Here is a 22,442-nt window from a genome sequence, read left to right on the forward strand (position 1 = left end):
AGATAGCTCACACTTATATTCACAGTATAGGATATACAGTTTATCCATCCTGAGAGCGCAGATCTTTGTCCACTCGTTCAAAAAACACTATTGTATTTCTATCAAAATTAGGAGGAATACTGTGTACTGTAAGGCAGATGTAAAATCATTATTTGTGTCTGCGCCCTCCACTCTCCTATCACCTACGGGAAGAGTTCACTTCTTCACAGTATTTACGTAGCTTGACAATCTACAGTGATAAAATTATAAGATATGCCTTAGCTATAACCATTCATTTGCAGTTATTTCTGTTGGATGTTCACATGTAGCCTTCTCCCTCCCTGTGTGCTGTAGAAGAGAATAGCAGTTATATGTTCCACGAGAACATAGACAACACTCTTGGCAAATAAGTCTAAAGTGTACACCAGGGCTTCAGGTCTACATGGTTTTGTGATTACAAGTCTTCGAGTCAGGCCTGTGGAAAAGTAAAAGACTCTTGAGAAGAGCAGCTTCTAAGTTTCCTGACCCAACAATAAATGGCAGAAATATGGATAGCATCTGATTCTTACAGGTGCAAGCCAGTAGTTATAGTAAAAGTAAACGTTTTCTTTGTGTAATTGTATGACCTCGATTATCATGTTCATGTTATTTTTTTAATAGATTACAGTATTCCATATAGGATCAGAAGAACACCAGGATATTGATGTTGCAATTCTTACAGCACTTTTGAAAGGTAAATAAGTTTTCTATTTTTTTCCGGTGTGTTCATAAAAAATAGCAATGCATGTCTTAAAAATGGCCTTTTCAAATGTTTTTGTAATGACAAATCAAAAAACAAGATACAGCAGCTTTGCGTTTAAAGTTCTGTGATAGGAAAGATAAAGTTTAGCAGCTCACAATTTTAGCAATTATATTAACCCTGAGGTGTTTATTTACAAATGATACACAAAGAAAATCTATATTTTTTAGGCAAGTTTTTCCTTCTTTAAATCAGAATTCTGCATTGGTGATGGGGATGCTAGATCACTACATTTTTAGTGGTGCCGTACTTCTGTTGTCATTATCTCCTGCATGCAGATTTAATACATCAGACCTATTCTTGCTGGTACGGTGACATGCAATGTGTGTACTAATGATTCATACTGTGAACGTTTTCCGATGATTTTCTTTTGCTTGCATACACAATTAACGAGTTAAGTCAACTTTACTGATGTTCATCAATGCTTATATTGAGCGGTTCTATTTAAAAAATCTGTTACTAAGCCCAGTCAAGTCTACAGTCTCTGCACCATTGTCTCGAGCGGTAAGTGGTCCATGTTAGAACTTAAGTACCATTTTGGAGGTAAGGCAATTGAAGGCTGGGTAAACTGGTCTGAGCTCAAAGTAGTCTGTATAGCGAGCTTCACCTCTCAATCCATATGCGTTTCAACAACATCTTCAGACTACTGCACCACACCACCTCTGTGTTTTGTCTTTTGGGGATGAGGTTGCTACTGCATTCTGACATTTATGACTATCAGTGAAGATTCTACGATGTTGAAGTCCCACATTGTAGGTGTCTGAATTGAAATCTAAAATTGCGCTCCTGGCTTCCCGTCTCCTCATCATAACTTGTACAGTTCCCAGTCATGAGAATCCTCTGTTAGCTTTTCATCAAGATCTAACTATTTGTTGCAAGTGCTAAGCATCCTAGGGTATCAATCTTGTTGCTCTCTCATTTTCAGTCTTGTTTGCAGTGCTGTCTATCTGTCTTCATTTTCCTTAAGTATTTTCTTCATATTTGCCTGGTTATTGGTAGGCACCAAGGTTAGGGTTAATGCTGAATTGTTGCTAATTGTACATTTTTCATTTATTTCGAGTACAAACAAATAAAACAAGTCAGAAAAGCTAGCCTCTGATAGGCTAATTGGTGTTTTATTGTATTTGGTAGTTTAATATATGTAAATTGAAATATTACGGGAATTACAAGGCTATGGCAAGAACAATAGCGGGTGTCTAGGCCTAAGATGTTAAGGTAAATAGCTTTAGCTTTAGGGACATTATTTTGAGTTTGTTCCACACTTCTTATGACCGCATGTAGGTTGAATTGGGCTAATATCCTTTCGAGTCCTCTTGTCGATGGCATAGTTTAAGGGTGTAATCTGAGTCTTTTTTTAAACTGTATTTTACGCATTGCTACAGGGCCTAATATATGGTTATCTAGCTGTTGTGCAAAAAACGTTTGTTGCAGTTCAAACATCCACACAGCTCAGGAAAAACTCTTTTAGTTGTGTATATGTTATGTTATGTTATAAATTTTGTATAGCGCAACTGTTACCCGTGGGTGTCCTGGCGCTGTTTGGAAGTCCTCCTTCAGGTGAGTGAGATAGCCTAATTGCCTGTTAGTGCACAAAAAGCCAGGTTTTTAATGCCTTCCTAAAGCTGAGGTGATCCAGAATGCCTCTTAGGTGTGGTGGTAAGGTATTCCAGGCCGTAGTGGCTCCAACCAAGAAGCTCCGACCACCCCAGTTGGCTTTTTTTGCTGGTGCAGTTTTGGCCAGTTTTGCCTCTGAAGAGCGTAATGTTCTCCTGGGTTTATACCAGTGAATGTGCTTGGTAAGGTATGAGGGCCCCTTGCCCTGGAGTGACCTATGCACTATGCACATGGCTTTAAACAAAATGCGTTTTTTTACTGGAAGCCAGTGTAATTTTTTAATTTCGGGTGAAATGGCAGCATACTTGGGAATCCCTGTGATAAGTCGAGCTGCTGCGTTTTGAAGCAGTTGAAGTTTATTCAAAAGCCCTTCCCGCATATTTAAATACAGGCTATTGCAGTAGTCTAGTTTTGAGAGCACAAGTGCTGATATTACAGTTCTTAGACTCTCTTTGGGAAGAAGGGGCAAGATCTTTTTGCAGGATTTTAAAGTAAATGAGGTGGCCGAGGCCACCGCATTGACTTGATCTTTGTGGGATAACTGATTGTCTATCATTATCCCTAGATTTTTAACTTTCCTGCTGGCTGTCGGAAGTGGCCCCATTGAGTCTGGCCACCATTCTGGAGTCCAAAAATGTAAGTCATTCCCAAAGAGGACCACCTCCGTTTTACTAGAGTTCAACTTGAGGCAGTTTTGAGCCATCCATTTGCCAATCTCTGTCATGCAGTCCCTAAACCCAGAGGTAGTGTAGCGCTGACCACCCGGTTGCAGGGACACCACGATCTGGGTATCATCGGCATAGGAGGTGAGAGAGAATCCAAAGGATTCCACCAGAGGGGCTAGCTGTTTTACATATACATTAAAGAGAGTTGGGCTAATGGACGAGCCCTGTGGGACTCCACAGGGGAAGGAGAAAGGTTTGGCTGAGAAATCTTCCAGAGTTACTGTTTGCACTCTATTTTCCAGAAAGGATTTAATCAAATTCCAAGCCAAACCACGAACACCGATCTCCTCTAGTCGGTCCATCAGCAGCCCGTGATGAACCGTATCAAAGGCTGCTGATAGATCCAACATGATCAGTGCCGCTTTTCCTCCTTTATCGAGGGTGGCCCTGATCTCTTCCGTCGATTTGAGGAGTGCCGTTTCTGTGCTGTGACCCGCTCGAAAGCCATATTGAGTAGGATCCAGCAGCTGACCTGTCTCCAAAAAGTTGCTAAGTTGAATATTCATAATTTTTTCAACGATTTTAGCCGGAAACGGAAGCCTGGATATGGGCCTAAAGTTGTTAGGGTCATTATTATCCAGTTGAGGTTTTTTCAGGAGCGGTAGGATAGATGCTGTTTTCCAAGCCAAAGGGAAGTAGCCTTTTGTAAACATCGCATTAATTATGGATGTTAGAAATTTTGTCACTGGCTCGAGGGCGAGTTTGAGTACAGATGCCGGACATGGGTCCAGTGGAGAGCCTGATTTTATTTTAGTCATTAGTTTCCCTAGTTCTGGTACTGAAATGGGGGCAAACTGGAGTAGCTGGTTTAGTGGGGCATTAGCGTTATTCTGATTAGACGTACTTGGTTGGGGTTTTTGAGGTAGTTGTGAGAAGGTTGAAAATATCGCATTTACCTTATCAAACAAGTGATTGGCTATCCTGTCGCAGAGTTCTTGGGAGGAGATTGGAGGAGGGGGAACAGGGTGAGCCAACATCATAACTGTTTTAAATAGTTCTTTAGATGAGTTTATATTCTCATTGATTTTGAGGGCAAAGAATTCTTGTTTCGTTGTGAGCACCAAGTTTTTGTATTCCTTAATGCACTCCTTGTATAATGATTTTTCTGCTTCATCATAATTCCTCCTCCAGTTTCTTTCAAGTAATTTGCATCTGAGTTTTTTTTCTTTAAGTTCTGGTGAATACCATGGGGACGTTGGTCGTTTCCTCGTGTTCTTGCATATTTTTTGTGGGGCCAGCTTATTACTGGCGGCTTCCACCCAACTATGGTAGCATCTGGCGGCGTCTTCTAGATTAGAGGGGAGGGTAGGAATGGTGGCACCTAATAAGTTGTTTAATTCCTGTCCGTTTACCTTCCCCCAGGAGCGATATCGCCGAAATGAGGTTTTACCTAGAGCTGGGTCAGGAGAGGGAGAAGTGACAGAGAATAATACTGCATTATGATCAGACCAGATCACGGGAAAAGTGTCCAAGAACGTGAGTTGTTCATTGTTAGAAAAAATTCCATCTAGGGTGTGCCCTGCTTTGTGTGTGGGCCCCTGGACCATCTGTTTCAAATCACTTGAATTCATTAGGTCGATTAAAATATTAGTGTCTGGGTCTCCTTCTTTTTCTAAATGAAAGTTGAAATCCCCTAAAATCGTATAGGACTTTGAACCAAGTTCATTTTCGATCCAACTGGAGGCATGCGAGAAAAACTGAAATTTAGGGCCAGGGGGCCTGTATACCAGAGTCCCTTTGAACGTATCGCGTTGAGAGAGATAGAAACAGAAGTCCATTGCTTCACAGTCCGGTGTTATTGAACCCTTAAACATGGCCTTCAATGACTCATGAAAAATTACTGCAAGCCCCCCTCCTTTCTTGTTCGCCCTGTTAAGGGAATGACAACTATATCCGGGTGGAGTGGCTTTGACCAGATCTGGCCCTGAAGCCTCATTCATCCAGGTCTCCGTAAAAAAAGCGATTTTAATTTTTTCATTTTCTATAAACTGCGCGCACTCCAGACTGTGTTTGACTAGTGATCTAGTATTTAGCAGCAGGCATTTAAATGTTTTGTTTTCGTGCGCTCCCCTAATTATGTTATGGCTGATCTGTGTCTTCATTGACACACCTTGGTGGTATAGTAGAATCCTTCCGTTACAGTTAGGGCATGATATCTGGTCTATTCCTTGGAGTGTGTTTGGGAATAGACCAATACAACCAGTGTTGTGAGACTTACTGTTAAGATCATGCAGCTGAGAGCTTGAGTATGTCTGCCGTGTTGCTGCTTTACTAGTAAGGCCGACATTCGGGCTGGCGCTGGTCGCTGATCGTGCGCGGACGGGCGCAGACGGGCTTGCCTTTGGCGCGCCTTCGGCGCGCCAGCGGCGCGCCCGCTGCGCGCGTCCGCTGCGCGTTTGCTCCAGCATCCGGCTAAATAGCCTGCAGGAGCAAACACTAGAGCGCCAACCAGCCTCCTTTCAACCAATGGCGGTTAGCGGTGTGATGTATGGACCTGCGAGGGGCAGGGCACACACGAGGTACAAGTAAATTAAGTATCCACACAGTAAAATGCTAAAATACTTAAAATTCTTAAATGATTTAAAAAAAGCGGAATTAAAACAGAGTACGAGCTGCCTTGATTAACTCTGACAATGTCTACCCGGCTCAAGCCTCAGGTGACGTGTATAGATGGTCTCTAAACCTTTGGAATGCTCTCACTGTGTATATAAATGTAATAGTGTTAATAGTCCAACCATAACATAGTAGGGTCCTGGGGTATTTTTCTTGTTTGTTGTGTTTGGGACTGTAGACACAGGTAGCTCACATGGATCTGATATCAAACTCTGTTCCAAGGGCCTGCTAAGTCTGTTCCTGTGTATAGGAGAGAGAGCGCTGCTGACCAGTGGCCCGCAGGGCTAACAAATAACCACAAGCCAGAGCGGCAGCTTCCCACCAGGAGGCGACCAGGCTGCTCGGATTGGGCCAGGAGGAGCATTTTAAGGCTTATGTACACGTGCCATGCAGGACACGTTGGGGCGTGCCCTGTCCAAGGGTGGGCCCATCTGCATCCGTCCATGGCTGAGCCACCCCTCTGACGTGCACAATGATTGAAAAACTTTTTTGCCCAGCAATATTAGGTAAGCATTCTCCCTTCTTTGCTTTTTAAATTACTTAGCGCTGTGGGAACACCACATTCCCCGACAAACCCTCGAGCATTGATGCCATGTGTGAGAGAGCTATAGGTTGTATCTACTAAAATAATCTTAACTGAGCGCAGATTATGTTTGGGGGTTTGAACTCGTTAATTGAATTGGGTTGGCCCCTCGATAAAAGATATAGGAGACTGAATAGTTATGAATTTTAAACGCCCCGGTCCTGTGGAGAAACTTCTTATCACAAACATCAGGATGACACGGAAGAGATCTAATATCGTCACCTTACCGCTTGGGTACTTTAATAAGCCCCCTAAAAGGGTGCTGGGCGGGCCACCTACCAGCACACACAATTCAACCTCCGGAATTCCAAAGCTTTCCCTGCAACAACAGATATGCAGTGCTTTCTGATTGTAACGTGATCGATTGACATGTGCCCAGCCCGCCAGAGGACATTGTTAAATCGTATGGGGAGAGGGCCATAAGTAGTTATCAAAGTGCATTACAGCAGCCCTCCTTTCAAGCACAGACTGCGATTATGCCTGAAAATATAGTGGCAATGGTAAATCCGCCCTCATTGGGAAAGTCTTTGACAGCTGGTCCAATGACAGACAATGGTCGTCCTCTTCGAATATTGAGTTGGAATGTCACCGGTATACACACACAGATGGCCCTGCCGGGTTGGCATACTTTTATCAAACCATATGATAGTCTGCTACTGCAGGAAACTTGGGAAACAAATCCCATGTGTCCGAAGGCTACGTGTGTTTTAGTGTACCAACTATCCCGTCTCGCTCAGGCCGAGCGTCGGTGGCCTCAGTTAACCGTGCTACTAGGCTGTGATGTGGAGGCTGTAAAACACAGCAAGCAGGTGATTCTTCTTTAGGAGTCTGTCTTTATATCTCATCCATATTTATTAGAATGAATTTTCCAGTGTGCCTAATCGGTGCTTTCCGGGCATGTTTGTATGTCTCCAATTGTGGAGAGAAGAGTACTAAAAGGCTCACAAACGCATTTATGTCTCTCTGGAGATTTCAATGCCCAACTGTCCGATACCCATGGGGGAGCTGGCCAGACAGTTGCATAGGAATGGACATGAGAGCCAAAGAGATGGAAGCCTTTCTTATCTCTGCTGATTTGGTCAATGTAACAAATGTTGCTGGCACCAATCACCTGGGGTTGCTTACCTATAGGTGAGAAATTGTTCCTCAATTATTGATTTATATATTTGTATCTCAACATTTAATTAACCAGCTGCAATATGGTACTGTCATTAACAGAGATTTCGGGGATCACAACCCAATAGAAATAGCCCTTGACTTTTCATTAGGGTGATTCTCAAACCTTTGCAGGGCTTAGTCACCAATCTTCATAAACAGACAACCCTAGACTCCCTGAATTTCTTAGGAAGGGTAATCTCTGAGAACAGCAATGTAGTTATGGAATGTCTGGAAGAGGAGGTTGATGGTCAAAGAGCAGTAGATAATTCTTTTGTCTCTATATGTTCCAGAATTCGCCAGTTCCTTTCCAAGCCCCCCGGACCAGTGCAGCAAGCCCCAGGTTGGTTTGACCATGAGTGTTCCTGGGCTAACCATCTCCTACACAAGGCTCTAAACGAGACACCGAGAGATCGCATTGCCTTAGTTGTCTTGCAGAACCAAATACGAAATAGTGACGGCTAGGAGGCAGAACAAAGTTATTTGTCAACAGTTAGATACATTGTTACACTTGGCTCTCTCGAATGACGGCACATCTTTCTCGAGAGCAGTTTCGAGTATTCCCACCCTAATTCAAAGAACAACCACCACCATTAGTTATTATATAGATAACACAGCCTTGGAGGCCAAATTTTTACGATGTACCAAGCCTCAGATGTATCTCCCATGATGTCACTAACATTGTATTGTTCCCTATCAATACAAGTTTCATTGCAGGAAGTAACCATTGTCATACAGCAGAGTAGGGGGGAAAGCTCCAGGGCTAGATGGTGTTCCAATTGATTTAATCAAAAGTAATATAGAACTATGGGCACCCATGTTGACAAGCATTTTAAATACCTTGAGCAACCAGACCATACCAACTTCATGAGGTAGCTCAGTGATCATTCCAATTTTTTTTAAAAGGTGATCATTCTAAGCCGCATTATTACTCCATTTCATTGATCGATATTCCATCCAAAATCCTTGAACGAATCCTGTACAACAGGATATTGGAATGGATTCAAGAGAATAACATCTTAATCGTATGTCAGTACGGGTTTCGCATTGGCATTGGTACAGTGGAACAATGCTTAAATCTGAAACTAATTACTGGAAAATACTCAGTGGCCAAGCAGTCTCCCATTTACCTTGCCTTTATGGATTTGTCACTGGCCTTTGACAGTGTCAACCGGTTAAAGATGTGGCAGTTGCTTTTTGAGATGGGGCTGGATGCTAATTTAGTGCACTCACTTGTATCAATACACACCAGTGCCAAGGCCAAGGTTAGGCTTGGTCAAAATGGTGAGGTATCGAATTAAATTTGCATCGGTTGCAGTCTACCAAGGGTGCATGCCCGTCCCATTGTTCTTCATTCTTCACATTAACAAACTTGCCCCAGAGCTAATATTAAGCAGCCTTGATGTCCCCAAAATAAACGGGGCTCTGCTACCAGTCTTGTTATATGCGGATGATGCCTTACTTATTGCTTGCACTCCCAAACACTGCGTTTGTTAGTGCAATCATTCGTACATTAGACAGCTGATCTAGAATTGACAACAAATTACGCTGAATCTATCATCATAACTTGTGGTCCCAAGCTCACTAAACTCAGGAGTATTCAAGCAGGCAGCAATCGCTTTACAAGTATTGGTACTTTTTCCTATCTAGATGTGTCCTTTAGCTCATCATCCTCCTGGACACCACATATATCAATGCGCAGAGCGAAATTGTCTAGAGCTGTAGGGTCCCTTCTTAGGGGCAGGTCACTTACCCCACTGTTGCATATTTACACTGCCCAATGCAACCCAATAGCATCATATGGGGCAGAAATTTGGGGTTTAAATCATCATGAAACACTGCGGAGGGAAGAAAATCGCTTTCTTGGAAACATTCTGGGTGCCCCTCCCCCTCAACCCCCCCCCCACTCCTACCCCCATTTACACATGACTATATTTGCCACAAGGAATTGTACGTAAACTATCTCAGCGATTTACATTCACATTAACCCCCCCCTCCCCCTATTGTGGCTTTCTGTTGGTAAGAAAGAGGAGGCAGCATTAACTAGGGATATAGTAAACGACTGTATGTGACAAGGGTCTTTCAATTGCATGGCTGGCGTATGTCAAAAATAATTAAATGAGATTGGTTTAACTCAGATTTTTACTGATAGGCCATCATGTGCTTTTAATGACAGAAAGCAAGTACAAGCATTATTGCTAGCTTAGTTACAAGTGGATAGGGAAACCGCGGAATGTTTGAAAGCATCCGTTGTAGGTTATTTGCACCTAAATCCTTAAACTTCCCTTACTAGTTACTTACGGAATACTAGAGGATATTGGGTGTGTCAATTATTGTTCCGCTTTAGAGCCGACATGAGTGAATATTTGCTTTGCTTTCCTCTTGGATATCAGCAAAAACTAGAAAGCAAAGTATGCCCATGTAATAATGATTCTAACCAATCGATTCTACGCTTCCTCTTTTTTTGTGAATTTTATAATATTTATACCAAGAGCTATTTAGGCCTACCGTTACCGTCAACAACTTTCAGATGAAGAGGCCGGTTCCTGTGTAAGGTTATTCCGCCGCTCAGCTGTGCGATTACGAGGCACTATGCACTTTGACTAACTGAGGCACTCATGATGCTTTTTATTCTTTTGATCTCTGTATCTAGTTTTAGAATTGTGTGGTTTGAAATATGTTTTCTATAATTATTTGTGTACCTTAAAATGTATTTGGTGGCACTGTATCGCTGGCTTTTATGTATTCCAAGATTATGTATCTTTATGATTGTGTACGTTTATGGTTTATTTATAAACCAAACAAAGTGTATGTTGAATGATAGTCCAACCATTGTAGGGTCCTGGGCATATTTTTCTTGTTTGTTGTGTTTGGGACTACAGACACCTAGACCTGACATGGATCTGATATCAAACTCTGATCCAAGGGCCTGCTAATTCTATTCCTCTGCATAGCGCACTAACATTGGTTGTTTGAGCCCTGGATTGTGGTTTTAGACATCCTTCAGAGCCCACCGGAGGGTTGATCCCACTGCCATTGACACTGTGTCGAATGTAGGGTTTATGGATGTTTGGCACGTATAGTGTTCCCTTCAGAGAAGCAGAGTTCACATTGGTTCAGTGGTGACTACTTTTCAGTCAGAATCCATATTCAAATGATTGCTGTCCTGCACTTTTTCTACTGGTTCTTGGCTCCTACACTTCTCCTCTGTGACTCAAGGAATTAGTTACCAAAGCATCACAAAGCTACCTTTCAAGGGTCCTCTGGTGTCTTCTTTTGCTGTGTACAGTGCCTTCATCAGCACTAATGGCAGGCAGATACAGGTGCAAGGGTTTCTGGTGCCTCTCTTCGGCTAGGTGTCAGCTTTGGGGAGACTAGCAACTCCCGCTTCCAGATTGCAGGAATCACTGCTGGTCCATGCAGATCTGGTTGGTATTAAGCTGCCCATTACTCGTCCAGGTTTTAGAGTGAACTAGACACATGTTCAGCTCCAATCTGCTGCTTTTAAAGTTTTGGGTGCCAGCTGTTAATAATCGAGGATTGAGTTATACGATTTTCTATATCCCTGAGCTGTCTCTACAATATATTTTTTTAAGTAAGTTGTAAATGTCAAACAAAATATGGACAAATAATCTCTTGTATCAAGTTCTCTCTTCATCTGGTAAGCTATCTGTTGGGTTGAGTGACCTACTGCTTTGCCTGCCGTAATATGTTTGTGTCTATGATGTACACAAATACAAAATGTAATGGGAAAAAAATCTAAGCCTCCCCAATATACTGTGGGCTGAGAGCAAGATGTGATTAACATCGTGTGGAGCCAATGGCCGTGGAGGGTTCACCCAAAGAAGCGCGTGGTTGAAAGGGGTGGAACCAAAGTATTATGTGAGAGAATATGCATGATGAAGAGATAGTTTTACAAGCAAGCAGATTTTCCTTTTTGTTTCACTGTTAAGCCAGAAATTACAATTAGGAAACACATGAAAGTAGAATTTATGGTAGTGCCTTTGATTGGTTTGGTGTAACTCTAGCAGCTTTTGAGAAATGACAGAAAGTTGCGCTGGGAAGAGTTAAAAAGTTAGAGCTGTTTGGACAGATAGTCAACAGAGGGTTTGCAAACCCGTTTTCCTAGGGCCTGGAGAATTTCAGTGGTTTTTATGTTTTGTTTTGTAACCAAACACTTTACTTTAACCGTGATTTTTCTGGCTGAATTTCAGAAGATTTATTTGGGAAAAAATGTTAAAGTGGTTTAACAAACCTAACTGTAGCTACACTTCAATTGTCGTTTTTTTCAGTGAATTTCTGTTTTTTAGGATATGCTACATCCAACTTCTGTGAAATGTTATCCTTTCCTTGTTGTGCGTGGCCTTCGCATAGGGCCTGTTCTCAAACCACCCCTGGTAACATCCCCCACTGTACATGGTCACAATATTATGATAGATATTTCTAGCTGCAGATTCTTCACCTTTTGAATATTCCTCAGGCGGCATCAGACTGGCTCCAAAAACTATTCAGCAATAACTGCTGTGCAAGACAGCACATAGTCGCTCAGCACCGACACCCTTCTGCTCTTGTTATGACCTGCAGGGCCTAAATAGATGCCACTTCTGTGCGCTGACAACAGTTCCTATCTTTCCACACCCCCGTTTGCAGATCCGGAGCTCGCTCTCAGCTTTGAGACACTTACCTTAATATATCCCTCGAGGGATATTTTACATTGTACAAAGGCTGTTACCCTAAAACAACCGGTTTCAAGCCCTGTTGGGACTGTCAAAAACAAATGGCTGTTACACATTCCCATCAGTTGTACCTACGATGGGCGGATTCAAGCCTCAACCCAAAAGCTTGTGGCGAATGGACATCGATGAACCCAAAGGCCATCGGGGAACGTGAGACAAAACTTTACATTGCCAAGCATAAGATGACTCTGCGCTTGGACCGTTCCAAGTCCCGCTCAGCATCTAATGCCCGCTCTCAGTTCCGTTCCTGGAGTTGACAGATGCTCCAGGGGTCTGTCTTCATCACACTCCAAGTCCTCAGGTAAGCCTAAAAATCACAAGAAATCAAAACGGTCCCTCGTGCATTGGCCTAAATAAGCGTGGGGGTTGCCCGACCCTTCTCGATCTCACTCTTGAAGTCAGCCTACTTCGTAGCTGATCCTGCAACTGGTTCCAGAACAACTCGAATTTCCAGGGCCTTCTGCCACACCTTGTCAGATCAGAGTTCCACACAGTCTTGCTTTGGCCCTTTTGATCCCTCCTGACTCCCTCAGGTGCTACTTCCAGCCCCAATGAGCTCGGAGGCCTTCCAACTGAGATACCTCCGGCGTTTGCCGTTCGCGCAAGCCGGACCCTCTGCACTTGTCTAGCCTCTGACTCGGCTGCTGGTGCTTTGACCCACACCAGCCGCAGGCACGTTGACGTTGATGCCCACTGAAGAAGTTGCCCAGATTTTCCTTTTTGACATTAAATCAACCTTGGTCCAACCTTGACTGACGTTGAGCCTGAATCCGCCTCAGGAATCACTTCTCTAACTAGAATTTCCAGACTCAATAGCACACTTTGCATTCCCAAGAGGATAGCACGTACACTCACTTACAAGAGGCCAGTGGCCTCAATTCCTCCACGGAGCAGGTCTTTTTTCTCTTCCTGGACAAGCCACAGAGAAATCCAATTCACACTCTATGGTGATGGGAGGGTGACTGAAGTTCTTGGCTTTCGATCCTCCCTACCTTGGAGGTTAAAACTAATGTTGTGACGGAAGTCCTACAACCTGGGAAAACATCTTCTTGAGCCCCTTCTTCCTTGAATAAGGCGCTGATGGATATGTTATTGGGGCTTCGGCCAGATCTTGCTCTGACCCACAGTTTTTTTTTTTAAACTTATTTTTATTGCCATTTTCATATTTCACACATTGTACATCATACATAATCTTCAAATAGTCATATCAGATTATACATCCAGCAATGGTATTCAGCAACTGTATGCACCGCTGATACGTAACCAGGAAGCATGAACAATGTATAGAGATATCATGTGGTTTATATCCTGTTGTCTCGGGTTCCATATATGGCATAGAAACTGGGGCGTAACACAGGCATGAACTAGGGGATGGGTATGGAAGAACGCATCCAGTCACACTAGTGAGGATATGCAGCGTCGTATGGACAAGGCACCTCTGACAGTCATGTTTGCCTATCCTAGTTGGTGCGTCTGAGAACTGCGGTAGTATACCTGATGTTAGAGCTTGTTATTGCTCTGACCCACAGTTTATAGACAAATTGCCAGTAGCGATCGGTCTGCCCTTGGCATCCCAGTCTAATCCAAACAGATTCCCACTATTCACCTCAATAGAAAATCTTAGCAAGTGAAACCATTCAGCAAATGTCTCTTTTTTTTCTACCAGCTTAGTCCTCTTATCTGTTAATGCCATCTGTTTGTTTGGATGCTACTCACGCACCCTTTGAGTTTCAGGGCACAAGTTTTCTTTGGTGTACCCAAAGATCTTCCTGTTTGGAGGTAAAGCTGTTTACACTCTTAGGTGCTTTCGAGGCTTTTCCGCCCGACTCTCTAACTGCAACAGTTCCCCCCCCCATTCCTTTTGTGGCTTTTTTCGAGGAGTCAACCTTTGCAACCCCTTCAGGAAGCCTAGCAGTATGTGGCAGAGGTCATGGTGCCCACTGCCCCTGCAGCAATGGCCTGTGTGCAGCCCAGGCTACTGCGCCCTAATCCCATCCCACCTGCCAGGTCCCTTTAGCGTGCCCTTGCTGGGACATAGTCACTTGGTGGGAGGCAGAATCCACCAATTCTTACTGGGCTTGCAAGCAATCACCTCGGACAGGTGGGTCCTGCTGATTGTATTAAAGAGATATGCCTTGCTCAATCTCCCTTATCTGTTGCACCCTTCACCATCCCCTCAGCATCTGACGGAGGAATATCTCTCCATTTCGCGGTATGAAGTACAAGCCCTATTAGCCAAACGGGCTGCGGAGAGGTTACCTATTCTAGAACAGCGCCTTCTCAGTGCCTTGTTCCAGAGGGAGAAATAGAAAATGTTCACTCTGGCACAGGTCTGGTCTGCCCTTGATTCTGGATGGTAGTGTTGGGCATGCTGCACATCTATTTCTATAACTACATTTTGCTGGCCCACCTGCTCTACCTGCTGTTCGTGGTGGGAGAGGAGCATTTTTAGTTTGCTGTGCTCCTTTTTCGTCTCACCAGCACCCCTTGGGTGTTCAGAGAAGTGATGGTAGCAAACCTTCCGAGGTAGGGGTCCCAGTCTTCCCCCTACCTTGACGATTGGCTTCTAAAGGTGGGCGCGCCCCAAGCAGTCGTTAGCCACCTCATGAGTGCGGCAAACCTTGTGCCGTCTTTGGGATTCACTATCAACCTGCTAAAGCCACACCTGACTCCTTTCATACGATCCCCTTCATCAGAGCCATTCTGGATCGATTCAGTTTCATACCTTTCCCCTGTGAAAAAGTCCAGGGCATTCAGGCTATGATCCCAATCTTTCAGCCTCGGTCCTGGAGTTCAGTGTGTTCTGAGATTGCTCGAGCACTCTTGGTGGCATATTCAGGCTCTGTAGTGTGATACTAAGTTCCAGTGAGCTGCACGTCCGAGGGACCTCTATTTCGGAGGAGACTACAAAAGATCTGCAGTGGTGGGAACCAGGATTGGGTCAGTGGAAGACCCCCCCTCTCCCTTCCCCATCTAGAGCGGACAGTGGTGACTGCATCGCTTCTGGGTTGGTTCGGCCATGTGGTGAAGTTGAAGTTCAGAGTTCTCTGGTGTCCCGCAAAGATCCGGCTCCGCATTAACCTTCTGGAGCTGAGAACATCCGCTTGGAGTTGAAAGCTTTCCTGCCGTCCATCAAGGACAGGCTGTTACAGGTGCTTACAGAAAGCACTGTCACCATGTGGTGCTGCAAAACACAAGGTGGGGTGGGGGTGTCACAGACCCTGTGCCAAGAGCAAATGCACTTCTGGAAATGGCTGGACACTCAGTGAATTTTCTTAGTGGTGGGACCATTGTATGCCAGGGCAAATGAGCTCAGCCGCTGCACCCAGCGGATCACGAATGACTGCTCCAACCAGAAGAGGTGCAAGGTTTCTTCGGTGTGACAGCTCCACCCAGAAGTGTTGCAAGGTCTCCTCTGTGAACAAGAAGAACCTTGTCTCGATCTGTTCGCCACTTCCGAGAAGAGAACGCGTAGTATCATCAGTACTGCGTGTTGTTTCTAAGGTGTCTCCCGCTCGGAGGCACATTCTAACTCAAGTGGTATTCGGGACTCCTGTATGCCTGTCACCCTAGTGACTCCAGATTGGGCATGGAGGGTGTGGTATCAAGAACTCCTGGGCTTGAGCATATGTCCTCAGACCAGGCTACCACTCCAGGAGGACCTACTGTCACCGCAAGAGGACTGGGTTCTGCACCCCAGGCCTTTGCATTGTCCACGGTTACGTTTGGCGATTGAGCGATGACAGATGACCACCTAGAACTTCCTCTGGGGGTGGTTGATGTAATCCTTGCTGCCAGTCGTCCCTCGGCAAACAAGCATTTGCAACCCAATTGGTCTCGCATTTGCAAAACTTTCAGCTACTGGCATTGTAAATGACAAAGCTTTTATCTATGTGTTCATTTTAAAAACCGATCAATAAAAGGCATTGTCATTTACAATGCAATAGCTTAAAATTTCGCAAATGCTAGACCTATTGCATTGCAAACGCTTGTTATAACATTGTTTACCAAAGTATAAGGAAGTCAATCCTGGTGAAAGAAAAGGACTGTCTGGGTTATTCTAAAAAAAGACGACGTGACACAGAGGAGTTGCCTTAGGTAAATGAAACCTACACAGGTGACATTTTTAACTTGATTTGTAAGGGCCAGATCAAAAGGTACTGGGCACGGACAGCTTGTGTTTTCACCCTTTTCATCTGGATGCTGCCGTGAGAAGCTCAAGCAGCACCGAACTGACTATGTTAAAGACACTCGAAACAGAGAATGTTGCAAGGGGTGAGTTGTGGTTAAAACTGCCGAGCACAATACCTGGCCACCTGGGCTCTAATCCTACCTTTAGTGCCTCACCTAAAACCGTGTGATTGTGGGAACATCATGTGCCCCTGAGCCAGAAATGTTAATGCCAAATATTGTAAATAAAAAATAATTAAAAAAAAACAAAAAACTTTCTAAGCAGTGTGCTGCCTAGGGTTGTCCCATTCACATGTCTCCAGCCCCTCCCTGGCACATCCTGGATGATTCTAGATTCTGGCCCCCATCCTACCAGATTATTTAAAAACTGTTCCAAACGCAGAACCTCATATTTGAGATGCTTCTGCTACATTAAAAAGAGTGGGCCTAATTCACAAAGGGAATCACAAATCTTCACTCGAAGGAGCTGTATTACTAACGGATTCAGAGTTACTATGTTCACCAAGTCATAAAAGTCACTCTAGTACACCTAGAAGAAACCTGTACTACTGAAAGCCAGTCATGCAGATTCCTTTTTGCTGCACTGTACAACTTTGCACTGTGGAAACGGACCAATATGGAAATGCAAATTTTTCTTATTCTTTGGGGATAACACTGACTTTACCCCATGAAGGACCCACCGTACCTACAGCCCACAAAGCCGGAGAGGTTTACGTCCCCCTCCCCACCCTGGAAGGGTTGTGGATCGAGCTCATTGCTGGAGTAACCCTCGAACCATCTGTAGGATGGAAGGTGGGGCTCAGAGGCATCTGTGTAAGTGTTAACCAACTTTAAGACAAGCCACGCTCTGAACTTCCTTCTACTCCACACCCTTTGCAAAGCATTTACTATTGCATAATTGTGCCGATTTGTGGCATACATTTACACAGTAGTAACACCATTTACACCTACGCGGTAGCCTTGTGTGGGCTGCGGTCATGCTTGCATGAAGCCATTTTTTTAAAAAAAATACAAAGAGTAGGTTTAAGTCCGTAAATGGCTTTTTTAAAATCTGGCCAATTATATGTAAAATGTTCTGCTGCTTTACTTTAAAATTATTTCGGCCCATGCAACCAAATAAATTGGCATGTGCCCGTTTAAGCATAATGTTCTATTCAAGCCTTTAAAAAACAGGGCCTACATACAGATCGTGCTATCAGTGAAAATGCCCCACCCTACCACAAACAAAATGATATCGGATAAAAATAAAAATAAAAAGCAAGAAAAAAACACCACCCACCCTGAAGGTTTCCTCTCTGTTCACGTCTGGTTCCAGGAGACTGTGTCCGAGGCAGACCAAAGGCATATTTGAACAAAAAGCCAACTGCTTATTACAGGGGACGATGGCGCCTTACTGGATACAGGTTATTCAGAAATTACCAGTGCTTTAGGGTCAGCCGGGGTCATCGGCGGGGAGTGGGCGGGGAGGTAGCGAGGAGCAGGGCCGGGCCTGCCATTAGAAACACAACCAATCTACATTAGAGCTTCTGACATATACAACAAGCTGTCACCGTGAAAGCGCGGGGCAAGAGATGTGCGCACGCGTGCTCATCTCCTGTACAAGCTGTCGCCGTAAGAGTGAAGGCGTGCCATGCGTGCGTTCTGCTCAGAGTGTGGGGTAGGAGATGTACGTATGCGTGCACAACTCCTGTTCTCTACACGTGTGCACGTCCTGTCCCCCGTCCAACGAAAACCGACAACAATAGATCTTGCCAAGGCGAGCAGCGCATGCGCTGCGTCGCTAGGCGAGACCTAAAAATGAATAGACTGTCAGAACTTAATTGTGGTTGGTGCAGCAAGCCAAGCTATCTGCCATTCTGTTTTTTTTCTGGCTCTTGCCTGACAAGGCTTTGCTTTGGGCACGGTTAAGGGTTATCTTTCGGCCTTTTTAAGGTTACCAGATCAGCCCTTGTTGTTTGAGTCACTGGTTGTGATGTGATTTATTTTTTAAAGGACTACAACGTTTTCCCCTTCTCCTTTTGTCATACCCCAATGGGACTTTATTCTGTTCCTGACTTATCTGATTTTCACTCCATGCGAAACACTTCACAGCAGTCCTTTACGGGGCCATACTATCAAAACTGTGTTCCTCCTTGCCGTCTCTTCGACACGGCATGTGAGTAAGCATCAAACTCTTTGTAAATTCACCATTTTCTTTTTTCTTCCCTCAGACTGGTTCTGCGGACAAGGGTATCCTTCCTGCCGAAAGCTGTGACGCTTTTCCACGTTGGTCAAACCATCACCCTCCAGCATTCTGTGCTCTGCCTTATCACTCTAAGGAGAGACTTGATTGCCTGGATCCAAAGAGAGCATTGAGCTTCTACATACATCATACCAAAGACCACTGGGTGGACAATGGGCTCTTTCTGGGGCTTTTTGGAGTGAAAAGGCAAGGCAGTACAGAAGAGAAACATCCCCCACTGGGTTATGCTCTGCAATAAAATCTGCTGCACATTGGCAAAGAAGCAGCATCTGGAAGGACTGCATGCTCATTTTTTCAGGGCCAAAGCAGATACCACTGAGTTTGTACGCAAAGCCCCGGTCCTAGACATGTGCCAGGTGGCTATGTGTGAATCCCACTATATGTTCACAAATCATTATTGCCTTGGCAATCAGGTTCACCAAAAGTTGTAGTGTGCCCACTCGGTCTTGCAGAAATATCTGAGTTCATCCACAGATCCACCTCAAATGGGTATTGCTTTGGTATCTATTCAAAAGTTGAGGAATCTGCTGTTCGAAGTCTCTATCAGAAGAACAAGTTACTTACCTTCGGTAGCCCTCTTTCTGGTCTCAACTTTAGATGTAGTTTCCTCACTGACCCTTCCTGCCTACCCGTTAATTTATTAGAGTCCAATTCTAAGAATCTGCTCACTGTCTACCAATTTGCTTTTGGGGCTCTGTACCAGGGGGCTCAGGCAGTCTCAAAAGCAGCTGGAATCAGAGCACCTCTATATAGGCCCATCATGTCCTTTCTGAAGCATAAGTGCATCAGTGCAGAGCCGCAAGTGATCACCTTATGGCGTGCAGAGGTACTGCTGAAAAGTTTCAAGATCCAGTCCGGCGCTTGTGGAGTATTCAAAAGATGAGAAATCTGCGGCTAGATGAAATTGCTACTAGATAGAGTGCTACAGAAGACAAGTAAAATAGAATGTAATTAAATAGCAACACATACTCATCACAGTTAACACTACAGTCTTAGTTGTCTTTTTCATAGTATTAATGATATATGTAATCTCATCTGTAAGATAATTTGTCTTTACATCTTTCTCATCAAAAATGAGGTCATGAGCATTGCATTTGGTGCTCGGTTATCATTTTCACTTCTGATGTACTAGTTATGAAATGTGGAGCTAAATACCAGGAAATTCTGGAGTTTTCTGGGTTTTTTCTCCTTACCATAAGTTTATTTTAACTCTGTTTTTTTACGGGAATATATGAGTTTTTAATAAAAACCAGTGGTGTTCTAGCCCAATTGAGGCCAGGATCCGCTGTGCATTGATTTAGGCTGTGCGCAGTGAGGCTTGTGCATAGGGCATGGCGGTTATGAATAATCGATTATGTGCAGATGGGGTTTGCCACAGGGCTAATGAGTACGCAGAGGCATGCTCTTTTATGGATTTTACGTGGGTGCTTCTCAAATTCACCATTTATCTATTATTTTTTTAATGTTGTATTTTGATCACTTTTCCAGTGATCTATGTGCATACTATGGAGGGAACTGGCAATTTCAATCAGTTTGGTAATCTGTGATCTCTTTAAAAATCCTTGGATATTGTTTGCTGTCCTACACACTAAGGGCCTGATTTAGAGTTTGGCGTACGGGTTACTCTGTCTCAAACGTGACTGATATCCCTTCTGTCGTATTACAAGTGTCATAGGATATAATGGACTTTTAATACGGTGGACGGGCTATCTGTCACTTTTGTGACAGAGTAACTTGGTCCACCAAGCTCTAAATCAGGCCCTTAATTACACTGCATGAGGTACTATGCAGAGTCGCTGGTGTGGAGGTTGTTATGCTGTTCATTCTGTTGCAGACCTTCTCCAGGATGAGTTCCTAGTGTTTGTGTCCTGACTATCTAGTATTGCGGTGATTTGCTTCTTCTTTTAACATTGCTTATAGCTTTGCCTTCAGATGCTTTAGCATTTTAAAACTGCCAATAAAGTGTATGCTGCTTTATTGTCTACCAAGCTTGATTTTGAACAGTTTGCAGGTTATACTTCAGACTTTGAGTTTTGAGAGGGATTGTGAAAAACAGAACATTACATCTTCCTCTTTTTGTGGTTAAAACGCAGAAATCGTCAAGAAAAGTCCCTGTCTGCTGTGTCAGAAATTTCAGAGTTGTGGAATGCAGCACTGACCTCTGGCAGCATCTGCAGAAGTCTCTCATAATGGTGGATGTGGCTCCTGATACTATTAAATAAACGCTTATATGAGGTAGAAGTATATGCACATTTTAACCAGTGAACGCATCCGAGGGCTTACAAATTTCCAGCAAAGTATCTAGACTTGAAAAACTGGTTTACACAAACCCAATAAACTAATACTTTCCAAGTAAAATTCTATTTTCATGTCAAGTTTGTGGTAAATCTGTTCAGCGGATGTAGATGTAAGTGCAAGCAAATTTCCTATTTGAGCTAAAATGACAAAACACCAACCATCAAATCAATCTTTATTCGGGAGCCAGAAAGGCAACCATAAAAGTACATAGAAAAACAGTTGACAAGAGCTTCAAGGTTTTCAGCGTAAAAGAAGCAAACATATTAAATCCAAAGAAAATATTTAAAAAGTAATTTAACAAGTCACAAATTCTGCCTATGTCTCACTACCAATTTCAAAAAAATAACTGTTTGTTTAGCAAACAACTCGGTGTCCAGTAGTTGCAAGACAAGGAAAGCGGGACGACATCTGCGTAAACCCCAAATTTAAAAAATCGGGGTTAACCACTGCTTTCTCAAGTCGTTGTAAAATTTACAGAACAGTACTGTATGCATTGTGGATTGAGAAGAACTCATATCGCAGGGACATGGTTGAAGATGTCTTTCCCAAGATTTAGAAATAGGAAAGGTAACCGAATGGTGAAAAACATTCAGTCTAAGCCTTGTTAAAAGAGATTTCTCATAATCAGTAATGTTAAAAGTCAGGTAGGGCTGAATTGAAAGAGTCGTTTGGGGCAGTAAGGAGTATTGAACTGTGGGCTTCGCTAGTTAACCTCAGGGATTCAAGCTGAGCGAGGCACAACTTTTTAAATTGCTTCCTAGGAATTTCAGCAATTTTCGAGGGGGAAAGATAATACTGAATCATGCCCAGATCACCTAAGAATCTCTTTACATAAGCAATCCATCTGACCTTATGTACTCTATCCAAGGCCATACAGTCTTTTATGAACCCTTGGGTAAAGGTAGTGTCTATAGAGGTCCAAATGCGGTGCCATAGTAACAGAGGTTGGATCCTTATTAGATCTGCTGCAAAGGGCAGTCCTACTTCTAAATGGCATACATAGGTTGAGGTAGACCACGGGACTGCAAGGAGAAATCTTAGGAATCTGTTTTCCACCCTTTGGACCTCGTCAATCATAGCGTAGCCCCACACACCCGCCCCATAAATTACGCTACCGATGCATTTTGCCTTGTAAATTTCCAGGAGTTCAACAGTGGGTCGTCTACCTAATTTGCTGGCGAAATTGACCAAAGCGGCAGTTGTTCTTGCAAAAGTGAGTTTTCTAGACTCGATGGCACTCTTCCAAGAGCATGTTTGATTGAAAACAATACCCAAGTATGGGTACGTGTTAGTGCTCTCTATTTTTTGGTGGTCTACAGAAATAGACATTTTGTTCTTTTTCGATGACCCGAGGGACATTATAAATGTTTTTTTAATGTTAATCCTCAGGTCCAGGTTCTCCATAAATGAATGGTATTTCGTGAGGGAACGCTGCAGTTCAAGCGGGGTTCGCGCCAGAACTACAGCGTCATCCGCGTAGAGTAGGGCCGGTATGGGACGATTGTTT

At 43.7% G+C, this 22,442-nt stretch overlaps 1 protein-coding gene across 2 annotated transcripts in view; it reads left to right on the forward strand.

Moving 5' to 3' along the window:
• The window catches only part of TRPM7 (transient receptor potential cation channel subfamily M member 7), a 2,096,104-nt gene that overhangs the window by 563,856 nt on the left and 1,509,806 nt on the right, over positions 1–22,442 (forward strand). For both annotated transcript variants that reach the window (XM_085644243.1, XM_085644244.1), the window contains exon 10: positions 640–712. In XM_085644243.1, the coding sequence (XP_085500369.1) occupies positions 640–712 (73 nt within the window). The remainder of the gene's footprint in view (positions 1–639; positions 713–22,442) is intronic.

Source organism: Triturus cristatus, chromosome 3_1 (assembly GCF_964204655.1).
Source record: "Triturus cristatus chromosome 3_1, aTriCri1.1, whole genome shotgun sequence".
Lineage (NCBI taxonomy): Eukaryota > Metazoa > Chordata > Amphibia > Caudata > Salamandridae > Triturus > Triturus cristatus.